Genomic DNA, 25,233 nt, shown 5'->3' with positions numbered 1-25,233 from the left:
TTGTGTGTTACGTTATTAAAAGACTCAACCCTACGACATTTCAATGAACTTAATACAGATATATAATAAAATACGATTAATTCAAGTGGGTTACTGGTCCCATACCGGACCATAGTGTTTCCTCGTTTATTAAGATTTCAAAGACAATTTCTCCAAAATATTCATATATGTAAATCAGATTTAAACCCTTTTTAGTGACGTATAAACTTCTAATTGCGTACCATCTAGTACGTTCAAACTTTACAAATCACGTGTTTTGTAACGCATCTACTTTACTTGCCCAACCGGTATGATTTCATACCAAACTTAAGAGTAGTATTTTGATATGTGCAAAACTTAGAATTTTGTCTGTTTGTCGAAAGAAATTTTTGTTATTGTAAGATGTTGAGAGTAGTAAACGGATTACAAATTTATGGTATAACTTACAAGGGCCACCACGTCCTCAAATATTAGATAACTTTTTTAAAATTAGATCATCAAAAGTGACTATTTCATGTTGAATAACATTGGATTTTTTTCCCTCGATCTCTCAAATATCCGTATCTATACGGCCATACGGACCATACCTATGAATCTGTACTCATCATTATTTTGTCAATATCCAACTCTGAAATCTCGAATACTCAAAATTTTATGACAAAACAAATACTATATAATACTCCCTCTGTTATATAATATATGATGTTTTAGAGGTTTTTGCTTGTTCATAATATAAGATATTTTTAATTTTTGAGGCAACTTTTAGACTAATTTTATATTTTATTATTATTTATTTTATGTAGTTTTGTTTCTGATTGATTAAATTTTTTTAAAATAAACATTTCTTATTATGCGTGCTTTGGCTAAAACATCTTATATTTTGAAACGGAAGGAGTATTAGTTTCAGTGTCAGTGTCAGGGATATATACCAAATCGAATCTAAAGGATTCATGAACGAGAATAGTTTGTTCAATCCTACCTATCCATATAGTCCCATGATGCATCCAGTCATGCTACCGCACGGATAATTCAAAATTACATACTTTATTAAAATTAGATATCAAAATTTTTGAAATTACTTGACAGCTCTATATACTTTCACATCTACATATTACGTACTTTAATTTTGTTGATATGTATCTAAACGCCACATCTAATATTTGGCGTACCGCGTACATCACTTGGTCGCGTGTTTTGGGATTTTAGTATTCTGCGGCTGAATAATACCTAGAGAAGCATTTCTTGGAAATGAAAATTTCCTTTATTATTGTTAAAGTGTAAACGCGTTATACACAAATGGTAGAACGGAATTTTAATATACTTGGAATCAGAACGAAGGAACAAATAAATCAACAAAATCAAGCTAGAAAATGTTGGATTTAATAATCTAGAAGCATGGTCCATGCATTGGTCTCTTCCTTAGTGGAGACGAGAATATAGCCATGCCTACGTTAATGGAGGCTCTAGACGAGTTGTAGAAATCAGAATAGAGACAAATTACAATTAAAAAAAAGAAAAGGATTCTTCAGTTTTCTTACTTAACAGAGATCATAGGCTAATGGCTAATATGTTTCTATATAAATCTAGTAATCTACACCATCTAGGTCCATAGCTTGAAATAAAAGGATTAACGAGTGTGTGCCTCGTGGTTCAGTGCTCATGGTTCATGAGACGGCAGCATCACGATCGTCTACATAAGATCGCTGCATACTTGCATGTATATACACGTACCATTACCAAATGAGAGAAGAGAATTATGGTTTAGCAATGTGATTTTTTGTTTTTCTGAGAATAATTCATAAATCTACTATATATGTATAAATTTGTGTTTCAATGATTACATGTGAACTACGATGGAATGGTAAAATTACACGCTAATCACAATAGTCTGATTACTCTTGAACAACTTATATTTATTATAAATGCCTCCTCTTTAAATTATGAAAATATGAAATTGTCTGTCCACAGTCCACTTACGCGAGATTTTCCACTGACGCTATGTTCCACCAGTTCCAGACATCGATAATTCAACAGTTATCTCATTTTTGAACAGATCTAATGAGTTTTGATGATTAATTATACATGTCGTGTTTGTCGGGTAGTGGACAAAAGTGTAGATAATATCTGGAGTACATTATTGTTTTCAGCTAATTTTCCATAACTACATAAATATATAATGACAATAATGTATTCGAAATAACACAACTCTATTACTTCACGATCTTACATATTTTTTACACTAACTAAAACTATACTAAAATATAAAATACAGCCTTGATTGCATTATATATATTTTGAGTAATAACTAGATTTTAACTATTTTTTCAACCTAAAATTTTTAAGATTTAAGTTTTAATTATGTATAAATTTTTTTTGTTAAGTGTAAGATTATATAATTGTATTTGATTGTTAATTATAGGATTTAATTCTCAATTTACGGCAAGATAATTTGTTTTTACATAATCAAATTTTAATCAATTTACTTAAATATATCTAATATTATAATATTGATCGCAAAATAACAAAATGAAGAATTACCCGTGTATGATTGAATTAGTAATAATTTTAATTTTATATTAATATTGATCCAAATTATTTCCACCATATAACTATTTCACGTGATATTCTTATTTTTATTAGTAAATATTCATTATATATTTAAAAATTAAAGTATAAAATAATCTATATTCAGTGTGTTAAAAAAAAATCTATATCCGGTATAAAACGATAAGTCTAAAATAAACCGGATACAAACTTTTATTTTTGAATCAATAATTTAATCATTATCTTTCTTGACTTAATGTATTGTCAAGGCAAATTTTAGATTTCTTTTTTCTCTTTTTTTTTTTTTTTGAACAAATTTAATCATTATCTTGTTTTCGTTAAATACTCCAGAGGAACCAAAATAAATGTTTGCTTTAACCTTTTTTGAAGAGCGTTGTAGCATTGACTGATGTGTTGCTTGTTAAGAGTAGTAACCGATGGTTGCATGATACAGTGTTCTTAAGTGACGAAGCACTTGCTGATAAGTAGCCTGTCTTATGTTGTTACTGGGTTGTCGTTGCTTTATTTGACAGGAAATGATCAGCTCGTGGAGCAAACCATTTCTTGAATCGTTTGGCAACATGGAAGATCTTCAGTTGTTTGAGGTACTGATACTGAATTGCTTTGTCACATGTAGATCAGATTTTAAAACTTGCACAAGTGTTTTCTTTTTCCCCTCATTCTATAGGAAAACTTGTTCCCGTGTATAGGTATCATTTATAGACAAATGACTCCTGGGCTTTCCCCCCATAAAAAAACTACTTCTCCACGTCTTGCAAAAACCTAACAACAGCGAGAACAAAGTCCTCCAAAGGCAGGCTGTTTACGCATTTGGGGACCATTATCACTTTCGTAAACAAATCAAAGTTTTGAACCTTCTCACTGGGTACAGAAAATCTCCCTCCACCTCATCAAGTTAAGAATGCATAGGATTCACATAACCTTTCTGATATCTCTGTTGCACATACTTGTTGATATCTCTGTTGTTGGTATGTGTTGCTCTTTTTCCATTTCTCATCAATGTATATTCTCTCCTAATCGACAAATCCGGGAGAATAAGATGGCAAGTTTTGGAACGGCGACTCCAGAGGAAGTGTCTCAACTTCTCTCTTGCACCTCACTTCTCTTGGAAGATCAATGAGAGGTAACCAAACTGCTCTCTCTCTCTCTCTCTCTCTCTCTCTCTCTCTCTCTCTTAAACCATTTAAATCATAAGAGCATTGGGATTATCCCTGTACTGGTAAACATAACGAAAGACATCATCTATACTTTCTATCCTAAAAAGAGCAACACATACCAACAACACCAAGCCAAAGACAATTGTTAGTTCCTTGCAAAACGTTGCAATGAACACAGAAAAATGTTTGGAGAGTATCACATACTTCGCAAGAGTCTCTGGTTTTCTGCACGAAATTGATCAAATTATTCTCTTCTTGCCTAATTCCTAGGGATGAAAACAAAACAGTGACACCAATTAAACCAAAGACGTACGTTACATAGTTACCTCAATCTAAATTCTACTAAGAAAAAGAGAGTTACCATCTTTGTCTTGTTCATAGAACCATAGAAAATTGTTGATATCATCACTCTTCTTCTTCCTCTTCTTATCTATCTTTTTATTTTCCCCTCGCCATCACTTGTCTCAAGAACTGATTGCTTCTTTCCAGCTTCGTTCATGTCTGAATCCCTAATTTCCTCTTCTGATTCGGAATCGCATATCTCGTCTTCCCCTTTCTCCCCCCCCCCCCCCCCCCAATTCATCGACTAAACTAATTCTCTCTTTGAAGATATATCCAGTTCTCTCATTATTCTTTTCTCTCAATACCTTTGATGACCTTCTCCTACAATTATTTTTGCGACAATGATACGCTCTCATGACGATGGAAGTAAATCTCGAGAAAGAAAGCACAAAGAAGAAGATAAAATTTTCATTAGGTTTACACGATCCGTAAAAGGTCCGCGTGTTTTCTTTGACCCGATCCGATTCTTTTTACCCAGTGGCATGCCTGTAAATAGATATGAATTTCAGGAATTTTTTCAATAAATATTTCTGAAAATGTATATATAGATACATCAAAAGTACATCACAATTTTGAATATATTTGTGATGCTATTCATTTAAAAACTGAATATATTTCGTGTAATGCTATTCATTTAAAAACTGAATTAAAATATCATATATGCTTATAGTTTTTTTCTTCCTTATGAGTGTATAGATTGGTAAATTTGAACACTTAGACCACAAATTTTGTTCAACAAGAACTATCTTTGGATTCAAACTTGGAAACCTACGATGTCCCCGAGAGATCTTTAGTTTAAAACTTTCAATCAAATGAGCTACCAACTAAAATCACAGCTATAAAGTTTTATCACCCCTATAGGAGATACATTGTGTGTATATATCTATATGTCCTTTTCATTTTGGCTGCGGTTGCGTTGTAATAAAAGAATATCAAGTGGGTATTGGAAATTTACGACAATGGCGACCGTGACAATAATGATATGCGACAGAGGGATTATGCTCGGCTTGATTACATAGTTGAACTCAAAAGCATTATTGAAACACGTCACTAATCGTCTAACACACTGAATATAGATACGATTATGTCCGCCACCCTCAATTATTCTACTTTCGTCTCTTCTTCTTCGAAAATAGAATATAGATACGATTGGTGACGCAAGAGACGAAGTTTGTCAATATAATTTTTAGAAGTTTTATAAAGACGTATTAACTAGGTTACAAGAGAGCCAAGTAATAGCAACACAACTTCTTTTTTTTTTTTTTGAACGAAACCGCAAAACAACTAAAATGATTATTAGAGAAAGGAATAAACGATTGAGTAAATTCTCATTTAGGATGATGGTATTTAGTTGTTCACAGAAATTTCTCTCCCAGGCACTCTCTCCGATGAGCCATGAGAAAGGCTATTATCCAGATCTCAACCACCAAATTCCCACCAATGATATCCGACCCCTGCCTTTACCCGCTGATCCATAACAGAAAGCTTCAAATTTCAAATGCACTTTGGAGATCTGATTGTCATCCCAAACGCTTCCTAATCCTTGTTCCTTCTCAACTAAGCAAAATTTACTGCATCTGCTCCATCGCATTAACTTAACCACAGTGAGATTCCGAAATCTGTTCCAACCAACAAAGGAATTTGTGCAGTTACAATGGTCAACTTGATACTTGAACCGCAACCCTCTTTACTACAACTAAAACCACCTCATACTTAAGCTCATCCCCACTCTGCTTCCCGCCTATATACATAACCTTGCTCTCCAACCACCAAAACCATGTCAAACCGAATACCTTACCATCAAAAAGGCAAAGAGATTATCAGAGGCTATTCACCCCCACCCCGGAAGTGAATCAGAGCCCTAGAAGTGGACACTACATATCTAGTAAAAGAGAACGCCCTCACTCTCATAGGGCTCATGACACCTTCGATCCAAAGGATGTGGGCTCTTTTTCCTTTCCTTATAAACCGATGGAACCTCAGAGGGAAGGTCACGGGATCTGACTTGGGACAGGGATGCTTCCAGTTCAACTTTGAATCAGAGGAAGAACTGCATCAAGTTTTGGCTAACCGACCATACCACTTTGATCAGTGGATGGTTATCATCCAGAAATGGGAACCGATTATTGCTCTTTCCTTTCCGGCCATGATTCCTTTCTGGATAGATGTCCTAGGTCTTCCCAAACACTACTGGAAACGGGAGATGCTCCAATCAATAAGAGACACTTTGGGAGAAGTCTTGGACTGGGAAATCACATCCTCCACCATTCAGCTGAAAATCCTTCTAAATGGACTGGAGCATATAACAAAAGAAACGGTTGTTGAGTTCTCAGATGGTAGCGAGGCTGTTATCTACCTAGAGTACAAGAACTTAAAGAATTACTGCTCTCACTGCCTCAGGCTCACACACGAAAGATCCAGATGTCCAGGACTCCTAGGCTCGGAGGAAACCCTTGTCCCTTCTAAATATACAAACCCCCCCTCCCCAAGCCATAAAACAGTGTCTAGGAACTACTATACTCCCCAAGATAATTTTCTCCCTCCAAAAACAACCTTGCATGATTCAGAACGACACTATACAAACCAGCTGAACCAATACACAAGGAAAAGAAAATATGTTCCAGGGGAAGAGAGGGCAAGATCTTACTCTGAATCGAGATCTTACTCCAGAGAACGCAGAGCCTCCCGTGCAACCAGACAAAGAACCCCAGGAATGCAACCCACTGTGTTACGATACAACCCCAAGACCTCACACCTACACTTGCCATCCCAGGCACCTAGGACCTTGCAATGGAGAGAAAAATTCCAATCATCAGTAGAAATTCAAGATGATATCTCGGTGTCCTCCAGAGCTAGGAGACCCCCTTCGGAAAGAAATGTTGAGAACCTGGATCCACAAACACCCCCACCTGCTCAACTTGAGGATCAACCCTTAACCCTCCCACTGAACACCACCTCCCCAAATGTTTCAAAACCCAGAGATGTCATCATGGAGGACCTTAGAGAAGTAACCATCCAATATATTTCTTGCCCTGAGCCTATAGAAAGTGCCGCTAGAAGAATGCGAGTTATGCAAAGTGAAGCGGAAAACCTCATGGAGAAAACAGCTGACTCCATCTTAGCAGCAACTCCAGGAACCGAATTGATTTTGAATCTTCGTTCCCCTTTGACTGAAAGGTGTGATCAAAATCCAGCATCCCCACATCATGCTAACACAATGGTGGAGACAGCACAATCGGGTCCTAGCAAACGAAACAAAGGACACCCTCCTAGCAATAAACAACCAAATAGACCAACTCAAAAATTGTTAGGAGCAAAAACACAGAAAATGAACTTCACTCAAGGCTCACTAAGGAAACTGGGGGAAGGTAGACCTACTGACAAACCGGACCTTCAAGATAAGGCCAAAAGAAATCTCAAAAAACCCCATCACCGAGTAATATCTAAAGCTCTCACAGGGATGAAAGACCCCCTCCCCCACCCTCTGGGGACAACCCAAGAATCAACTTGATACCTGCGAGTAGGAAGAAAAAGGTGGATTTTCATAATCCCCAAACTCCTCTTCCCTAAGAATGGTAAGCTGGAACTGTTGTGGGTTGGGGAACCCCATAACAGTCCAGAGATTACGGGACATCAAGAAAAAGATAGGTCTTGACCTTATTTTCCTTATGGAAACGAGGAACCCATCCGATTTTGTCCTGGAAAAACTCCAATACCTTGGTTACTCCCATCACCACCTGGTTCCCCCTCAATCACCAGGATCTGGAGGTTTGGCACTCCTCTGGAACCTTAAGCTGGAGGTTGAGATCCTGAGCTCCTGCCAAAATGTTATTGACACCAAGATCAAAGCAAAAGGAAAGTATTTCTACTCATCTTTCATCTATGGCGAGCCAGATAGAGAGAAAAGAATTGATGTTTGGAATAAAATCACACTACAAGGTGAACATAGAACCGAACCTTGGTTTTTAACTGGAGATTTCAACGATATCATCAACTCTAATGAAAAAAACAGGGGCCCCCTAGAACTGAAGGATCCCTCTCGGACCTTAGAACCCTAATGTCCACCTGCGACCTCTATGATCTGAAGCATACCGGGAACTTCCTATAATGGATAGACAAAAGATATAATCACTTGGTAAGATGCAGATTAGATCAGGCTATGGCTAATAGTGAATGGGCCATCTCCTACCCATCTGGACGAAGTGAATACCTCAGATTCGAAGGTTCTGACCATAGACCACTAGTGACATCCTATGATCCGGTTAGGAAAAAAAGAGGTGGCCTCTTTTGGTATGACCGAAGACTCAGATATGAACCGGAGGTCAAGAGACTCATCATGAGCGCATGGAACTACTCTCCCGATGCGGATGTGAACAACAGACTCCACCAATGTAGACTGGCAATCATCGCCTGGTCTAAGGAACAACAACTGAATAGTTAGACTATCATCAATGACCTAAAAGAGCAACTAGAGGAAGCTATGTCTGATGACACCTACCCGCAAGAGGAAATAAACTCTCTAAACCAAAGACTATTGTCCGCATACCAAAAGGAGGAAGAGTTTTGGAAACAAAGAAGCAGACAACTTTAGCTAGCTTTGGGAGACAAGAACCTTGGGTTTTTCCATGCTGCAACAAAAGGAAGAAAAGCCATCAACAATATCTCAGTCGTAGAATCAGATCAAAGCATTGCAGTTTATGAGGAAAAAGACATTGTGGAGACCATAGCCAAATACTACCAAAATATGTTCACCTCTCATGAAGGCTCCAACACCAGCATTGTCCAAGAAGCAATAAGCCCATCCGTAACAACAGAGATTAATGAGAGGCTCATCAAAATACCCTCACAAGAAGAGATCAAACAAGCATGCTTTGCAATCCACCCAGACAAAACCCCAGGACCAGATGGCTTCTCTGCTAGTTTTTTCCAAACTAACTGGGACACAGTGGGAGACCAAGTAGTAGCAGAAATCCTTGCTTTTTTCCTCACCGGTAACCTCACCCCTGAAAATCAATCATACTCATGTCAGATTAATCCCAAAAATCACAAGTCCACAAAAAGTCTCGGATTATCGACCAATAGCTCTATGTTCGGTTTATTATAAAATCAAAGCTAAGCTACTGACAAAGAGACTGCAACCTATCCTGGACACCAGCATTTCTCAAAACCAATCAGCCTTTGTTCCTGGAAGAGCTATAACAGATAATGTTCTTATTACGCATGAAGCCCTACATTATTTGAAAACCTCTGAAGCAAAGGAAAGATGCTTCATGGCAGTCAAAACTGACATGAGCAAAGCCTATGATAGGCTAGAATGGAGTTTCATACAAACTACACTTGAGATGATGGGTTTCCACCACCAATGGATTAACTGGATAATGTAATGTATAACCACGGTTAGTTACTCTTGCCTTATCAATGGACATGCAAAAGGCGGAGTACAACCTCAGAGAGGAATCTGCCAAGGCGACCCTCTCTCCCCTTACATCTTCATCCTCTGCAGTGAAGTTTTATCAGGACTCTGCAATAAAGCACAAGATCAAGGGCGGTTAGTTGGCATAAGAGTGGCAAAAGGAAGCCCTAGGGTTAATCACTTACTCTTTGCAGACGACACGGTGTTTTTCTGCAGATTTGATCATTACAACTGCAACCAACTACGCCTAATCCTGCAAAAATATGAAACAGCTTCGGGACAACGCATAAACCATGACAAGTCCTCTATCACCTTATCCTCTAAAACAAGAGTTGATGTCAGAACCAGAGTGAAACGAGATCTAGGTATCTCCAAAGAAGGGGGTCAAGGCAAATATTTAGGCTTACCGTAGTTGTTTGGTCGAAAAAAGAAAGACCTGTTTACCATGATTGTTGATCGTATCAAACAAAAAGCTATTAGTTGGTCTTCCCGCTTCCTCTCCTCTACAGGGAAGCTCACTCTGCTTAAATCAGTATTAGCCGCCATGCCATCCTATACAATGTCATGTTTCAAAATACCAAACTCTCTTTGCAGTCGCATTCAATCTGCTCTAACCCGCTTCTGGTGGGATTCAAACCCTGAAAAAAAGAAAATGTGTCGAATATCTTGGAACACAATGACTCAGTCGTTTAAAGAAGGAGGTTTGGGGTTCAGAGATACTCAGACCTTTAATGACGCACTCCTTGCAAAAGTAAGCGGGCGACTTCTCACCCAACCAAACTGTCTCCTGGCAAAAGTCCTCCTGGGGAAATACTGCAAGTCCTCATCCCTCCTTGATTGCTCTGTACCAAACTCTGCCTCTCACTGGTGGCGAAGCATTTGTACCGGGAGAGATCTTCTAAAGCTTCAGCTGGGGAGAGTGATTGGATCAGGACAAACCACTCCGGTTTGGGGAATCTCATGGCTCTCCATATCAAAACCCCTAGCCCCTATGGGTCCACCAACTGAGAGGACTGCAACCATGAAGGTATCGGAACTCATCCATCCAGTTACAAGTGACTGGTATTCACTCCGGATCCAACAAATACTCCTCTCACATGAAGCTGAAATCCTAAAACTAAGACCAAGCAAACATGGATGTGAAGATCAATGAGCATGGCTGGCAACAAAAGACAGGATCTATTCAACAAAATCAGGTTACTATGAAGCTCTCAATACCAGGATACCGACAACAACACCGCCGACTCCAGCATCCATAAGGACCCCGACGACTGACTTCAGTTGGAAGGCAAATATCTAGAACCTGAGAACCTCACCAAAGACAAAACTACTGCTCTGGAAGTTGGCTCCGACAGCTTTACCAGTGGGTGAAAATCTACGAATCAGAAATATCACTCATGAAGCTTTGTGCCCACACTGTGGAGAACGAGAATCGGAGGTCCATACTTTCTTCCACTGCCCCTTTGCAGCCTTGATTTGGAAACTGGCCCCCTTTAAAGAGCACCTAATCCCGGAGAGTATACGATATGTGAAAATGGGAATCTCTACTACTGTAAATTTAACATGCCTACCTCCCACCGGAATCGGCTCTGGTCTGTTAGCCCCATGGATATTCTGGTCGATCTGGACGGCAAGAAACAAATTACTATTCAGTAAAATACAACCGATAGCAGAGGAGCTTCTAAGTATTGCAATCACACGCACAAAAGAATGGCAGACTGCCCAACCAACCATCCGACAATTAACCCAGCCAAGTACCTCCAAAGCTTTACATCCAACCACTCCAATCGATATGCTCTGCTTCACAGATGGAGCATGGGTGGATACCAAATTCGCGGGATGCGGATGGGTGTTCAAAGATCAATCAAACACAACCTTGACCCGGGGATCTATGACGTACCCCCATGTGCGGTCACCGCTGATGGCCGAAGCACTCGCAACTTTCACTGCGATGAGATTTGCTCTTGAATTGGGCTTCACGCACCTTTTGCTTCGTTTCAGACTCGCAATTGCTAGTCAGAGCTCTTGATAGAAAGATCCTATTGCTGGAACTCCATGAGATTTTATATGACATCCTTGCACTATCTTCTTTTTTCACCGCTTGTACTTTCTCGTTTTGTATCATGAGACAAAAATCGACAAGCAGACCTCCTAGCAAAAGAGGCTTTTCGATCTTTATGTACTTAAACGTAGTCGTTTTTAATGAAAGTCTTGTTTGTCAAAAAAAATAAAAAAAGTAAATTCTCATTTCTAGAGGTTTATGGTACCTATATATATAGCTCAAATGAGTAGATTAAAATGTTTTGATATGTTTCCAATATAGCGACGTCACAGCCTAATAATATACCTTGTCCTTTATTTCATAGATGATGCTTAATGCAACAACTAACGTTAAACACACCGCTAATGGATTTTTTTCTTTCATTTTTTTTGTTAGCCAAAATATTATTCCAATTTTTTGTGATTTTTTTTTAACATAATAGTTATATGTAGATGATGGATGTATAAATTAAACCAGTAAAATGGGTGTTAGGAAATGATTCAATAAATTGTCAATCAACAAATGGTAAAGAGGTCCTCAGATTTAGGTATCTTCTTCGACGACAATTTGTGTTGTTTTCCGCATTAATCTATGTCTAATTTAAGAGATAATCATTAAAATCTTTTGAACATTTCACCACTTTCATATACACAAAAAGAGAGAATATGTATGAAATAGTCATGAAACTAAAAAAAAATTAAGAAACTTGCTATGGTGTCAAATGGAGTTTTTTTTCTTTTCAATTACAATTATTTTTATACCCATTTTTAATATATTACATGTTATTATCAAAAAAACTCTTTTATTATTTTATAGCGATGATTTTTGGACAAGTGCTTTAGAATTTTCGTCATTTCCTTTTGTGACATACTATATTAGAAAAAATTTCTTTTTAACATGCTACTTTTATATGTTAAACGCTATTTAATTTCATTTTTTCTAAAAGCGTACATTTTTATGAAATACATTATATTTTTACAAATAATTATAACATGTTATGTAGTTCAATATAACATATGAAATAAATATTACATGCTATTTGTCAAAATTTCATAAAAAAATTATCTGATTTTCTTCTCAATCACCTAATCTTTCTCTCCTTCTATCTAACTTAAAAAGATATATGATTTTATCTGTTTACTCCATCTAAAACATGAATTCATAATTATTTTTTCCATTAACCAAATTTATATGATTAATTTTTTTCCAGGCTATCTGCTAATACTAGAGATACACTTTTACAACAAACAACAACTTTTAATTTTTTTTTTGTTTGACAGCAAATATAATTTGACAACTAAAATTATATATATCTCCATGCATCATGTGTAATAATATATGACTGTCCGAAAAGGCTCTCAGTACTTTCTCAGACAATTTTAATGCAATCTCATTTCTGGGTCTAGGCATCTAGCTATCAATGATATCAATGATACATAAATCCGCTTGCACAAAAACACAGTTATTTAATATATTTTTTTTCGGTATTTCTAAATTGTGATTCCGATTAGTTTATTCAGTTTGGTTGGCGTGGGTTATTTTGTTTTTTTTTTAATTTAGTCAATTATTTACAATTTATGTATTAATTTTTTCCGGATAATACAATAAAATTTTGTATAGGTAATCATATATTAAAAAACTCGGAATCAGCGAAGATCTTATGAAATATGATTATCAGTACGTATATATGTGGTTTCATATACACTAAATTCGGTTTTGGTTCAATTACGATATTTCATGGGGATACGTAGAAAATGTCATGCTTATCTATTTGACAGAAGGTGACAATTTTGAAAACTTATATATTATAGTTTAGAGATCTCTTATTCTTTTTTGTCGTCAACAAATTTTTATTAGTACTTGGCACCAACCCAAGATATTACATAACGTGACTTAGTTTTGCTGATAGCTACTTGGCACCAACCCAAGATATTACATAACGTGACTTAGTTTTTCTTGATAAGCTATCAGCAGCTAAATTTACATTATGAGGTCATTAAGTTTAGAGATCTCTTATTCAAAGGAAGAAAAGATCTATTTGACTTTGGCTTTCAAGATGTTATTTATTCGATAAACCAAAGAAGTATTTCAACATGAATACGACGCCAGACTTTTTTCTTTTCTTAATACTTAACCTGATAATTTTGAATTGAAATGTAGACTAAAATTCAATACCATCAACCACCGTATGATGACATTTCTTTGTAAGGAGTTCAATAATAAAAAGTATAATTAATAAACCTAACAAACAAACTGGTCTAAGAGGACAAATTATACAGTGTAAACAAAAAATACACATTATTCCTAAGTTTCACCGTAAATGAGAGAAATCAAAATGGACTATAATCTATAAAATGTCAACAAACTTAATATTCTCTAAGCCCAAAAAGTCTACAAAGGAATTAAGAACATAAATAAGGCACATCATTCAAAGTAAGAAAGACTCGCACACACCACCACCTTCCTCCCTGATACTTTGCTTCTGTTTGATGTTTTGTATAGTGCTTTGATTCACCCAATATGAAGTACGTATCAATATCGATGAAGCATATACTTTGAGAGTGAGTTGGGTTTAAGGACCTAAATCTTAAAATGCTATCTCAATGTTCAATTCCAAAATTCCACAAAGTGAGGCTCACCACTGAAAGAATCCAAGTTCAATGCTGGATACTCTCTTTATTCTTATCTTCAGAGGAATCCAATTCTTTATCACCACTGAATCCAAGTTCAGCCATATCCTGTTTTGCCATCAAGTTCCTGCAATGATAATAATAAACCAAATTAATCATGATCACAATCCCATCAAAGTGAAAACATGAACTCTAGAGAGAGAGAACTATGATGATGGTGACACTTACTTAGCCATTCGACACTGGAGATATTTCTTAGAGAGATGTCTACATTGTTCAGATTTATGAGCTGAAGACTTAAGACAACCAAGATATTCTTTCTTCTCCTGCAAAAACACAACCAAGAAAATGCTTAAAGAAGTGAATTAACTGAAACATAACCAAAAACATATACAACCAAAGGCGAAGAAGATGATGAAGAAGAAGAATATACAGCATCACATTCGTGTAAGTGATCCAAAGGGAAAATGCCCTTTTCTGGTGGTATTGGTCTTAATCCTCTGTTTCCTCCAAATGCTCCACCTACCCACACAAATCATAAACAGGCGCCAGAGTAACGGATTCAGATAGAGTTTTTGTAGGAAGTAACATTGATCACTAAAAACACAGTGTTCTTGTTGTCTCCAAGAAAGATAAAACCTTTGATTTAGGGTTTTGGGTTTGATTGATAAAATAACTAACCAAACACAAAACACAGTGTTCCTGTCTCCAACAAAAATAAAACTTACACACAATTCGCAGATGAACAAGAAGCTAGAATCTTTTTTTTTTTTACCAGTTAAGGCGAACATAATCTAATCTTCAGTTCCAGAGAAATAGGAATCTAGGAAAAAAAGAAAACAAAGTAGTAAGGAGAAAGAGACGAAAACGCACGCACCTGTACTCATGTTCCAAAACTCTAGAAGCCAACAAAGATGTGGAATGGAGAAAATCGCATAAAATAGTTCCCAAGGCTTTCTTTCTATCTATTAGTAAATGATTCTGGTTCCTGGCACATCTAGAGAAGAAAGAAACGGTAGCTATATAAACATGAAATCGAAGATAAGAAACCAAAGAAGAAGAGATTGAAGCTGTGATTCGTTAGCAAAAAAGATTGAAGTCGGCCGGCGCTTGGTAGGAGGAGAAGGAGAAATCAAGAAAGAAGCGATTGTGGTTGTTTCAGGTTTTAGGGTCAAACGACGCCGTTTTCAAACCAAAAAAAAATAAACAAACCATATACATGGGCCGAATTTATTATTTTCATTAAGCTCAGAAATAGTTTAACTATATTATTATTATTATAATTTCTTTTGTTAAAATACGTATACCACCAACTTTACTTTTCATAAATCTCAATTATATTTTAAAGAAATCGGGAAACTGACATTGTTTTTGAAATTTTCTAGTTTTGTTGCATCTTTAGAATTTTAATTGCGGAAGCCAAACTCCTAATCAGGTTAAAGAACTCGATACGAGATAAATTATACTGAGAAATCGGCAGTAAATAAACCAGGATAGACAGGCCGCTTTGAAGATATAGAAAAGAAAGAAACGAAACACAGAATGAAACAATTGTTCAAGCATAATGGAAACATACGAGGAGGATCCATGTCTTACAACTGTTACATCATCAAAAGTGAAACAGAGTACCGGAGAAACTAGATTAACGCTTCTTCTACTACAACCACAAATCATCATCATCTTTATTCGCTCGTGGCTGATATGAATGCACTTCCAGGTTGACGGTTAGCCAATGGCCCATGGTTTGACAGAAACTGCAACACCACAACCCATATTCAGAATCAACAAATCCCAAAGCATATAAATTAAGCTCACAATGTGTGAAAATCAGACTAACCTTAGCATTGACACCATCAGGAACAATCCTCTTCATAGCTCTCAGCTTAGTGTACTCAGCACGGTTGAATTTGGTGAATCCCCTGTAAAACATCAATCTCCAATTTTAATAAATATTGCTCAAATAGACATCATCATAGACAAAAGAAACTGAGAGACTTACCATTTCCTGCTAACAATGATCTTTTGACGACCAGGGAACTTAAACTTAGCTCTACGAAGAGCTTCCTGAGCATGAGCTCCATGGTTATCCTTACACCTCACAGACAAAAGAACCTGTCCGATAGCAACTCTAGCACAAGTACCAAGAGCTTTACCAAAAGCACCTCTCATTCCAGTTTGAAGCCTATCAGCTCCAGCACACGAAAGCATCTTGTTGATTCTCAAAACATGGAAAGGATGAACCCTGATCCTGAGATGGAACGCATCTTTACCAGCAGACTTAACCATGTACTTGTTACAAGCGATACGAGCTGCCTCAAGAGCTTCACTTGACACATTCTCTTTCTCCCATGAAACCAAATGAACACAGAATGGGAACTCATCAACTCCTTTCCTCTTCATACCAACATCATAAATCCTGATTTTTGGATCTGGTACTCCACGGCAGTACCTTGATTTCGGGTATGGCTTTCCCTTAATCTGACGGTAACATCTCGCCGGTCCTATACCATTTTCACATCGGATTATTCAATCAGTACCCTAAATTGACATAATCAAAACATCAAAGTAACCCTAAATTGACATAAACATCAAAGTAACCCAAAGGCTAAAGATTTCGTATGAACACAGACTCAGAAAACAAGATTCTTCTACACATTTCAATAATTGGCGATTCAATAACACTAAACCCTAGATTGACATAATCAAAATCTCAAACCATTTCCGAATTCTACAAAATACGAATCGATTGCAGCGAATTCGAAATGAGACTGTGGGTAAGCAGAGAAGATAGACTTACTTCGTCCCATTGCGTTGGATCCGTTCGGTGTTGATGCAAAAACCCTAGAAATTACAAATGAGGTTGCTGTGATGTTTAATTTATAGGTGCGACAAAAACAAACCCTAAATTTAGCATACGTAACTGCTTAGCTAAATAAAGGCCCATTGGATATTTTTGGTGCTCGGTCCAGGCCTTTATCTTCGACTTTTTGACCTATGTAGTTTGTAGCTTCCAGTGTGAACACGTTATTTTTTCGGCTGATGTTTTTTTAACAAAGTTTGTAGCCAAATTTGGGTGTTCATCTTAGATGATGAATCATCTACGCAAGAGGACTTACGAATATATGTTATCAATTTGTTCTAGTTTATACCGGTCATCTTATTGTTAAAGTCTTTGGTTCACATTTTTATAAGCATTATCTATCTAAAAATCCTCAATTCCTCCTCATCAATGATTCAATGGTATACTTCATTTTGAAGACGAATGACATTATGAATAGTGTTGTTGCTTCACATCTGAAAACACTATTTAACACACTCATATTTGTGTTGAGCTTTTATTTTTTACAAAATGATTTCTAACATTTACATATTTTCATTTTATAACTAAACATGACTAACGTTTTTATTAATACTTGACAAAATGAGATGCCACAGCATTCCTGAGCGAAACTCACAATACGCGAACACATGAGACAAAAAGACATGTAGAACAGCAACAACAACAAATTAGAAGACACATCATAATACATATTAGAAAACACACGATCACATATGCACGGTCATAAATAACTTGGATCAGACTGAAGGCAAAAATCAGAATTGTCGCAAATGGTTTAAAGACAAATACTCAGTAACTCAAATGGTTTAAAACACATACTCTCGCTATCTATATTCTACCGCTTCTCGCCGCATAAACAAGTAGCAGCTTGAAGAGCAAAGTATGTTAGGATGATGTCCGCTCCAGCTCGACGTAAACACATCAGTGATTCCATCATCACTTTCTCCTCATCGATCATCTTCAGGACTCCCCCTGCTTTGATCATTGAGTACTCTCCAGAAACCTGAAAATTCATTGGAGAGTTGAATCAACAAAAAACTCATATTGGAATGTTGTTATTCAATAAGCAAGAGTGTGATAAAAGAAATTACTTGGTATGCAGCAATAGGCAATGAAGATTTGTCCCTCAGAAGTCGTATGATGTCCAAATATGGAAGACCTGGCTTCACCTGTAACAAAAACACTCCAATTCATTACCAAACTCTAATAACATGTTTTGCTAAAGGATGATAAAGTACTTACCAGGAGAATATCTGCTCCTTCAGCCTCGTCTTCTCGTGCCTCAATCAAGGCCTCTCTGTAATTTGCAGGGTTCATTTGATACCTATATAGTTCACAACGTCAGTTTGTAACTGCTAGGGTTAGAAAAACAAATACAAATTCAGTATCAATAAGGGTTGATGGGATTTACGTCTTCTTGTCTCCAAAGCGTGGGTTTGAGTCCAGGGCTTCACGGAAAGGACCATAAAATGAACTTGCATACCTGTGGGCAGAAAATCTTATACAATTAGACAGAACAAACAACTTCTAGAAAAGCTATTGAGGGGAAAAGAAATGTATGATTATTACTTTGCTGTGTATGACATGATGGATACATTCTGGAATCCTTCAGCATCAAGAGCTGCTCGGATGGCACCTACTCGCCCATCCATCATGTCGCTGGGACTCACAACGTCCGCACCAGCTCGGGCCTGGAAAGAGAGAAGGAGAGATCATATCTTATTAGTACGAAACAATTTTTGAATCACTGATATCGAAAAGCTTTACCTGGGAAACAGCTTGTTTACACAACTGGTGCACCGTCTCATCATTCATGATGACACCTACATAGATAAAAATGTATCAGAGTTCCAACTAAAATGTACCAGATGGAAGTTGGGTATAAATACTTACCATCCTCTCTAACGATCCCATCGTGACCATCGGACGAGTAGGGATCCAATGCCACATCAGTGTAGATAACCTTGCAACAGAGGAGAACACTTGTCACAATTGCAAAATGACCCAATTTTTCATCTCCTAGTATATTTAACAAACTGAGATTACGGATCTTACAAGATCAGGATACTTGTCTTTGAGAAGACGAATTGTTCGAGGCACCAAACCGTTGTCATTGTATGCCTCATCCCCTGTTGGATTCTACAAAACGGAAGCCAAAAAAAAGCGTTAAGGATACAACTCAAGAACATATATACACAAAGAGAAGAGAAGCGTGAAAGACCTTCAAAGCCTCAGGAACTTTAGGGAACAAGACAATACTATTCACACCAACAGCTCGAGCCTTTGCAACCTGTTTGTAAAGAAACCAGACCAAAAAAAATCACTTTCTTGTAACATGACGGCTACATATTAAGGAATCAAATCAAAAACACAGGGTCAAAACCTCTTCTACAAGACCATGCCTCCAGCCAAGTCTATAGCAACCAGGCATAGCTCCAATAGGTGTGTCTTCCTCACCTGCCAAACTCCAAAAACCACATAAAGTTTCTTAAAGAGAATAGAGACCCAACGAGAGTTATTAAAGTCAGAATACAAAGAAACTAACAAACCTTCATGAATGAAAAGTGGGTATACAAAATTTGCAGGGGAGATGTCAGTTTCCTGAAAGGCAGCTCTCGTAACAGGGGATGCACGGTTACGACGTGGACGTCGGTTTAGATTCTGCAAGCAAATAAGTAAACATTAGAAGAGATTAAAAAAACAGTAAGCCTCTTAAAAAGTTTCAACCTTGCAGCTAAATCAATCAAAGAACCGATACATTGATTCAAATTATGTTCTTAGCTAACCGCAAGATCATCTTGTACAATGCAATTAGAGCAGATTCAATAATGAAATAAAGTGATTAGGATACTCACAAGAGGCTGAACTATAGGTGTACCAGCCGGAGCAGCCGGTTTAGGAGGAACCGGAGGAGCCTCTGGAACATTGCCAGAAGCTACAGCGTCTTCACACTCAGCATCACTCATTCCAAGCTTCTTAGCGTGTCCATTACCCGATTCACTAGCTCTTACGACAAGGTTACGACGTTGACTAGTACCAATTCGAGAAGAAGCAACACTCACTTTACTCACAGTCGATCTCAGACCAATAAAGCTCTTACAATCGATTCCTCTGGTCGAAGGAAAGCTACACGAAGCATTAAAGATCGGTGTAGTAGCCATAAATCTGCAACATACACACAAACACACAGAGGAACGCATTGAGAATTTTATCAACGAATTGTGATATTGACTAAACAAAGCAAGATTTATGTGAAAATGAAGAAGAAGAATAAAGCTGTTTCGTTCGAAATGAATACACAGAGTAAAGTTGGTGTTAATTCAAACCTTGAATGTGAAGAAGTTGTTGTTGCGATTAAGGAAGCTGAGAGGGAAAAAATGGGGTTTTAGGACGAAGATGATAGCTTTGGATGATCGCCGATTTTGACAATTGACAAAGAAGATAGAGACTGGTGTACACGCACTTTAGCTGCGAGTGAGAGTATACGAGTTCGAGGATTGGGGGGCTTGATAGAGCCTAATGGGCCTATGTTAATTTGATGAAACCGGGAAATGTTTTTTTTTTTTTTTCGTCTGAATAATTCCTTTATAATAAAACTTACGAGTTTGACACAATACAAAAGGAACCAAAACAATCATAAAACAAGGATCCAAAGCAACTATATAATACTTTGGTCAGATTCAAAAACTCCTTGTAACCATGAAGGGTAGCCTGAAGCTACATATAATTGAGATCGTTCATCCCTTGTGACTAGGGATGTTGTGGTGGGTGAAAAAACCCGGCCCGGCCCGAACCCGAAAAAACCTGCTCAGAAAAAATCCAAATTCAAAAAACCCGAACGAGTTTTAGGTCTAGTGGGTAAACCCAAACGGGTTTTAACTCTTGTGGGTAAATCCGTGGGTACCCGAATTTTTTTGTCTCATGTGATGTATTTTGCATTTTGCATTGTGTATTTTTGTGTCTATAGCTTTTCTATACCAAAAACAAATATGATTTATATTATGTATTTTGTGTATTTTATTATATCTGTGACAATTTTCAAAAGTTTATAAACTCTAATTAGATTAAGCAAAAACTAAAAACAAATGTTAAATACATATAAGGTTCTGCAATGTTAAAATACATAAAATGTTTAGAAACTCACAAGGCAACAACAATCAAACATAAACACATAAAAGGTTCATACTCCTGAGCTACTTGCCACTGATGTAGTACACTCAGCTCCATCATCAAAGTTGTCTTCAATGTCACCTGTAATTTGAAAATATAAATCAACAAAACAATGGAATTTTTTTTTTTTTTTTTTTAATTTGGACTATGTTTTTACCTTCTAACTCAGCAAAACCACGTAACCAGTTTCGAGTACATAGCAAAGCTTGTACATTTTTTGGAAGGAGGCGGTTTCTGTAAGGACACAATACACGACCTCCAATGCTAAAAGACGACTCTGCTACCACTGTGGTAATTGGAATACTAAGAACATCACAAGCTAGAGAAGCCAAATCACCATAGCGTTGCCCATTGCCTTTCCAATAGCTCAAAACCTCCATATCTGTAAAAGACCTCAAATCTAGCCTTGGATCTTCCAAATAATTTTGCAAATTCGACTTTGTGTTGTCAGAACCAGCTTGTATGCTCCTCTCAAGCTCAAACACATCCTGCATTCAAAAATACAAACCTCATACAAACACATCCTGCATTCATTAAGAAGACACTTGAGTAGTCTCTTGAGTAGGCTGTGTTTCACTTTGTGCTCCTCCTTGAGTTTCAGCCTCTTGGCCATCTTCATTCATTGCATGATATTCATGCTCAGCATTTAAAGCTGCCATTGTCTCCAATGATTGTGAATCCATTCTATAAAGAAAAAAAAAGAAAAAAATGCTCAGCATTTCAAGTTTTTCTCATTCTATAACACATCAACCAAACCAACTAATTTCCTAACAAGATAAACTTAGATCATGATGCGTAAGAAGGATGTTGTGACTTATACTGCTCTAAAGTGACTCTTAAGATCACTAACCTTAACTCTAAGACTGACTCGATAAGACACAAAAACACAAAAACGAATAAGACTTGTTCCTATTCCAAGTATGTAACACCAAAAGGATCAACCACTCACACATCAAACACATCAAACAAGCTTCGAACCCAGACATTATATAGACAGTTCAAAGCTTGGAACCCATAAATTATATAGACAGATCAAAGCTTAAAGCTAATTCAAAATTGAAACTTGATTCCACCCACAATCAAAGGTTGTAATTTAAAACCAACCCAGAAAATGAAAATCAAAGAGGATTCATACCTGCTTCGGAGGTGATGAGAGGGTCACGAGAAGCTCTGTCCGAAGATTGAATTTAAAACCAATGAAGAACACAACTTCGCCGACGTGAACACTCTCTGATCAGAACCAATTCGATAGAAGCAATTAGACTAGGGTTATTGCGAAACGGTGTCGTTTTAGTAAAAAGATTTTTTTTTAAAAAAAAACCTGATGGGTATCTATAGTCTTATAGAGTAAACCCGTGTAAGATTACAAGATTTCGGGTACCCGCCCGTTTTTTACCCATTTTTTCCTGATTGAAAAACAGGTTCGAAAGCTCTACATTTTAAACGAGTTTCGGGTACCCATCGGGTTTTAACCCATTGTTAACATCCCTACTTGTGACACTTCTAGCTATTAAGAAAACACCAAGATTTGCTTTTCTTTGTTCTATCACTACTCTCCAGTCCGGAATGGAGGAAAGGACTAGTAAGAGTTTCTCCTATTGCAGTTTGTAATTTGGCCACGCTGGGGGAAATGTATATAAATACTTTTTTTTTTCTCTCTTAAAATAGTGGAGGAAGAAAATTCAAAGGGGTGGAGAGGAGTGTCATTATTGATTTAGGGAGTCAATTGGAAAAAGAAAATGAGTAATGAGCAGAGAGAAGCAAATTATGTGGTTGAGATACTCTCTTACTTACTACTTTGACTAGTCTTGATTGAGATTGACGTAGACCTGAGACTTGAGACTTGTCCAAGTAAACGGAATCTTATTAGAGCATGATTATTCTACATATCTCACCTTCCATTTGGATGTCAAGAAAAATAATTAATAATATTTTAATTGAATTTAATTATTTAACTATTTTTAATTTATGTAATCAATCAAATAAAAACAGGTAGTGTCTTAATAACGTGGGCAGAGACACTTCTTTCTCCTCTCTCAACCTTTTTCTCATTTTTTTATTTTTTTTTTGTTTTGACCCTCTGTTAAGTATGTGAGATAATCATGCTTAGTGTATACACTCACCCTACAAATTAAAAACCTGTTTGCTTTTACAAAATACTAGGAAAGTGACCCGTGCGTTACCGTATAGGGAGGTGAAATCCTAAATTGAAATTTAACATTTGTAATTTATCCTAAATTCGTTTTTTTCTCAATCAATTTGATCATTTTCACTTCTTGCTATTGCTTTCTGCTGATTAAAAAGCCAAAAATTCATTTCAATATTATTATATTTTATGTTGTCACACACAAAAGTGAGCCTTTATTAGAGCTTGATTTACTATGAACATTACTTTTAACCATATATAAAATTTCATTTATGTTTGTCTCCGACCATATGGTGCTATATATTAGTATCCTTTCTTAATTCGCTATTAGAAATTGTCTTTGTTGTTGATCATTATCAATCGAAATATATACGAGGCTGCTTATCTCTTGGTTTATTTACTGTATCGAGAAAATACTAAATGCCACTTGTCGAAGGAAGGTCGAAGATTGGGATCGGAGTAGATGGCTGGATTGAGTTTCGTTTCCCCTTCACTTTGATACGCGATTTCTCTTTCCATAGATTACTGATTCACAAATCACAATCAATATTCCGATGCTGTAAGCAAGTGGAGTTTGTATACAAATGATTTACTATGAACATTACTTTTAACCATATATAAAATTTCACTTATGCTTGTGGATGTTTTTTTCTCTCACTTTTAGATATGTACAAAACCAAGTTTTATATGACCGACCAATCAAACCTAATTGGTTAGTATAGAGTAACTCACATTCTTCAGCTACAACTTTTAGAGATATATATTTGGCTATAATGCTTTCCACAGTTACATGCATGTTGGTCTCACATTTTCCGTCAAAAGACCCCCTTCTTTCCTCCCTTTTAATGGGTTAATCTTGATTGCCTTATTTCCTACTAACACATTTGATACATGGATTTGTAATATTTGCTTCAAATCACATATTCCTCTTTGGAAAATAAAAAAAATCAAGACGTAACAGACTAAGAATGCATATAGACAAAACTTGTACACTCATCAGCTATTCAATCAAAGCAATTCAATTAAACTACAAAAGTTCAGAAAATTAATAAAATATAGAACAGAGGATTTTATGTTGGTCTCTCCCAATCCATCCCATTCCACCGTGTCGGCTGCTCTCCTTCCAGGCTGCATCTCCCTCTATTTGATTTCCCACTTATGTCTATGAATCGGTACCATCATGTTTTTCAATAAACACAGCGAAAACGAAGTCGATGTGGTGAAACAGGTGATAATAATATATCACCTTTTAATGTTCTCTTCTTTAGGTTAAACACTAATTTTATAAATTTCTTGCATTTTCTTTTTTTTGGCAGATTCCAGATCACTCTAAATGTGACTGTTATACATTATGTTTTTAAAAAGTTGTATATACAGATTAGAAAGTTATCAAAGACTAAATAAGTTACCTTTAGTAGATCTTTTCTTTCTAACTTGACTTATCATTTGGTCGTGCTTACGCTTTCTAGAATTTAATTTTGTGTTGTCACAAGTATGTCTGGCTTTTTCTTCGGCACTCTATTTCCATGCTCATTTGTAATATTTCTATATATTATCAAAATGTTTGATACCCAGAAAGTATAAGAAATTATAATTCAACTAAAAATTTTAAAAACTTTATTTACAAAAAATGTAAACTAACCTGGATCATGAACATCTAATGGACATCCTACAAACAAACAAAAAATTTAACATTTATACCATGTTTGTTAGAAAAAATAAATAGGTTAAAATAAGAATATATATAAACTTATAATTATACCATGTTTGTTAAAAAATTTTGGCTTATCTGTAGCTCTAGCATTACTGCATATCATCATGCCTCTCGTATCTTGGTTTTGGTTTTTCCAGAAAGTCAAAAAATAAAATCTGCACATTGAGAATCAAAAACATTAGCCATGCAAAAAATATGGCACACATACTTAATAATATTAGCCATGCAAAAACATGA

General features: G+C 36.4%; 4 protein-coding genes across 4 annotated transcripts; 1 reads left to right on the top strand and 3 right to left on the bottom strand.

The window, feature by feature from the left end:
* The first annotated feature begins 10,990 nt into the window (after nucleotides 1-10,990).
* On the top strand, nucleotides 10,991-11,485 carry LOC147925741 (uncharacterized). Its single transcript, XM_087492748.1, has one exon. It carries the CDS (start codon nucleotides 10,991-10,993, stop codon nucleotides 11,483-11,485), a length of 495 nt encoding a protein of 164 aa, XP_087348874.1.
* Nucleotides 11,486-13,818: 2,333 nt separating this feature from the next.
* LOC104750824 (uncharacterized) lies at nucleotides 13,819-15,397 on the bottom strand. Its single transcript, XM_010472673.3, has 4 exons — nucleotides 15,005-15,397; nucleotides 14,561-14,649; nucleotides 14,356-14,453; nucleotides 13,819-14,254 (listed from the first exon to the last, which is right to left on the bottom strand). Exons 1-4 carry the CDS (start codon nucleotides 15,012-15,014, stop codon nucleotides 14,155-14,157), a joined length of 297 nt encoding a protein of 98 aa, XP_010470975.1. The 5' UTR covers nucleotides 15,015-15,397; the 3' UTR covers nucleotides 13,819-14,154.
* A 273-nt stretch (nucleotides 15,398-15,670) lies between these two features.
* Nucleotides 15,671-17,164, bottom strand: LOC104750823 (large ribosomal subunit protein uL16x). Its single transcript, XM_010472672.3, has 4 exons — nucleotides 16,925-17,164; nucleotides 16,127-16,628; nucleotides 15,965-16,046; nucleotides 15,671-15,881 (listed from the first exon to the last, which is right to left on the bottom strand). The coding sequence occupies exons 1-4, from the start codon at nucleotides 16,932-16,934 to the stop codon at nucleotides 15,810-15,812; spliced, it is 666 nt and encodes a 221-aa protein (XP_010470974.1). The 5' UTR covers nucleotides 16,935-17,164; the 3' UTR covers nucleotides 15,671-15,809.
* A 470-nt stretch (nucleotides 17,165-17,634) lies between these two features.
* Nucleotides 17,635-20,659, bottom strand: LOC104750822 (delta-aminolevulinic acid dehydratase 1, chloroplastic). The gene is made up of 13 exons (XM_010472671.3): nucleotides 20,293-20,659; nucleotides 19,822-20,131; nucleotides 19,516-19,627; nucleotides 19,350-19,423; nucleotides 19,188-19,256; nucleotides 19,022-19,105; nucleotides 18,860-18,929; nucleotides 18,734-18,789; nucleotides 18,536-18,657; nucleotides 18,378-18,449; nucleotides 18,209-18,290; nucleotides 18,058-18,135; nucleotides 17,635-17,969 (listed from the first exon to the last, which is right to left on the bottom strand). Exons 2-13 carry the CDS (start codon nucleotides 20,125-20,127, stop codon nucleotides 17,802-17,804), a joined length of 1,293 nt encoding a protein of 430 aa, XP_010470973.1. The 5' UTR covers nucleotides 20,128-20,131; nucleotides 20,293-20,659; the 3' UTR covers nucleotides 17,635-17,801.
* Between the last annotated feature and the right edge of the window lie 4,574 nt (nucleotides 20,660-25,233).

Source organism: Camelina sativa, chromosome 16 (assembly GCF_030686135.1).
Source record: "Camelina sativa cultivar CO46 ecotype springtype chromosome 16, ASM3068613v1".
Lineage (NCBI taxonomy): Eukaryota > Viridiplantae > Streptophyta > Magnoliopsida > Brassicales > Brassicaceae > Camelina > Camelina sativa.
Note: the sequence above shows the minus strand (reverse complement) of the source record. Positions and strands in the feature narration are given on the sequence as shown.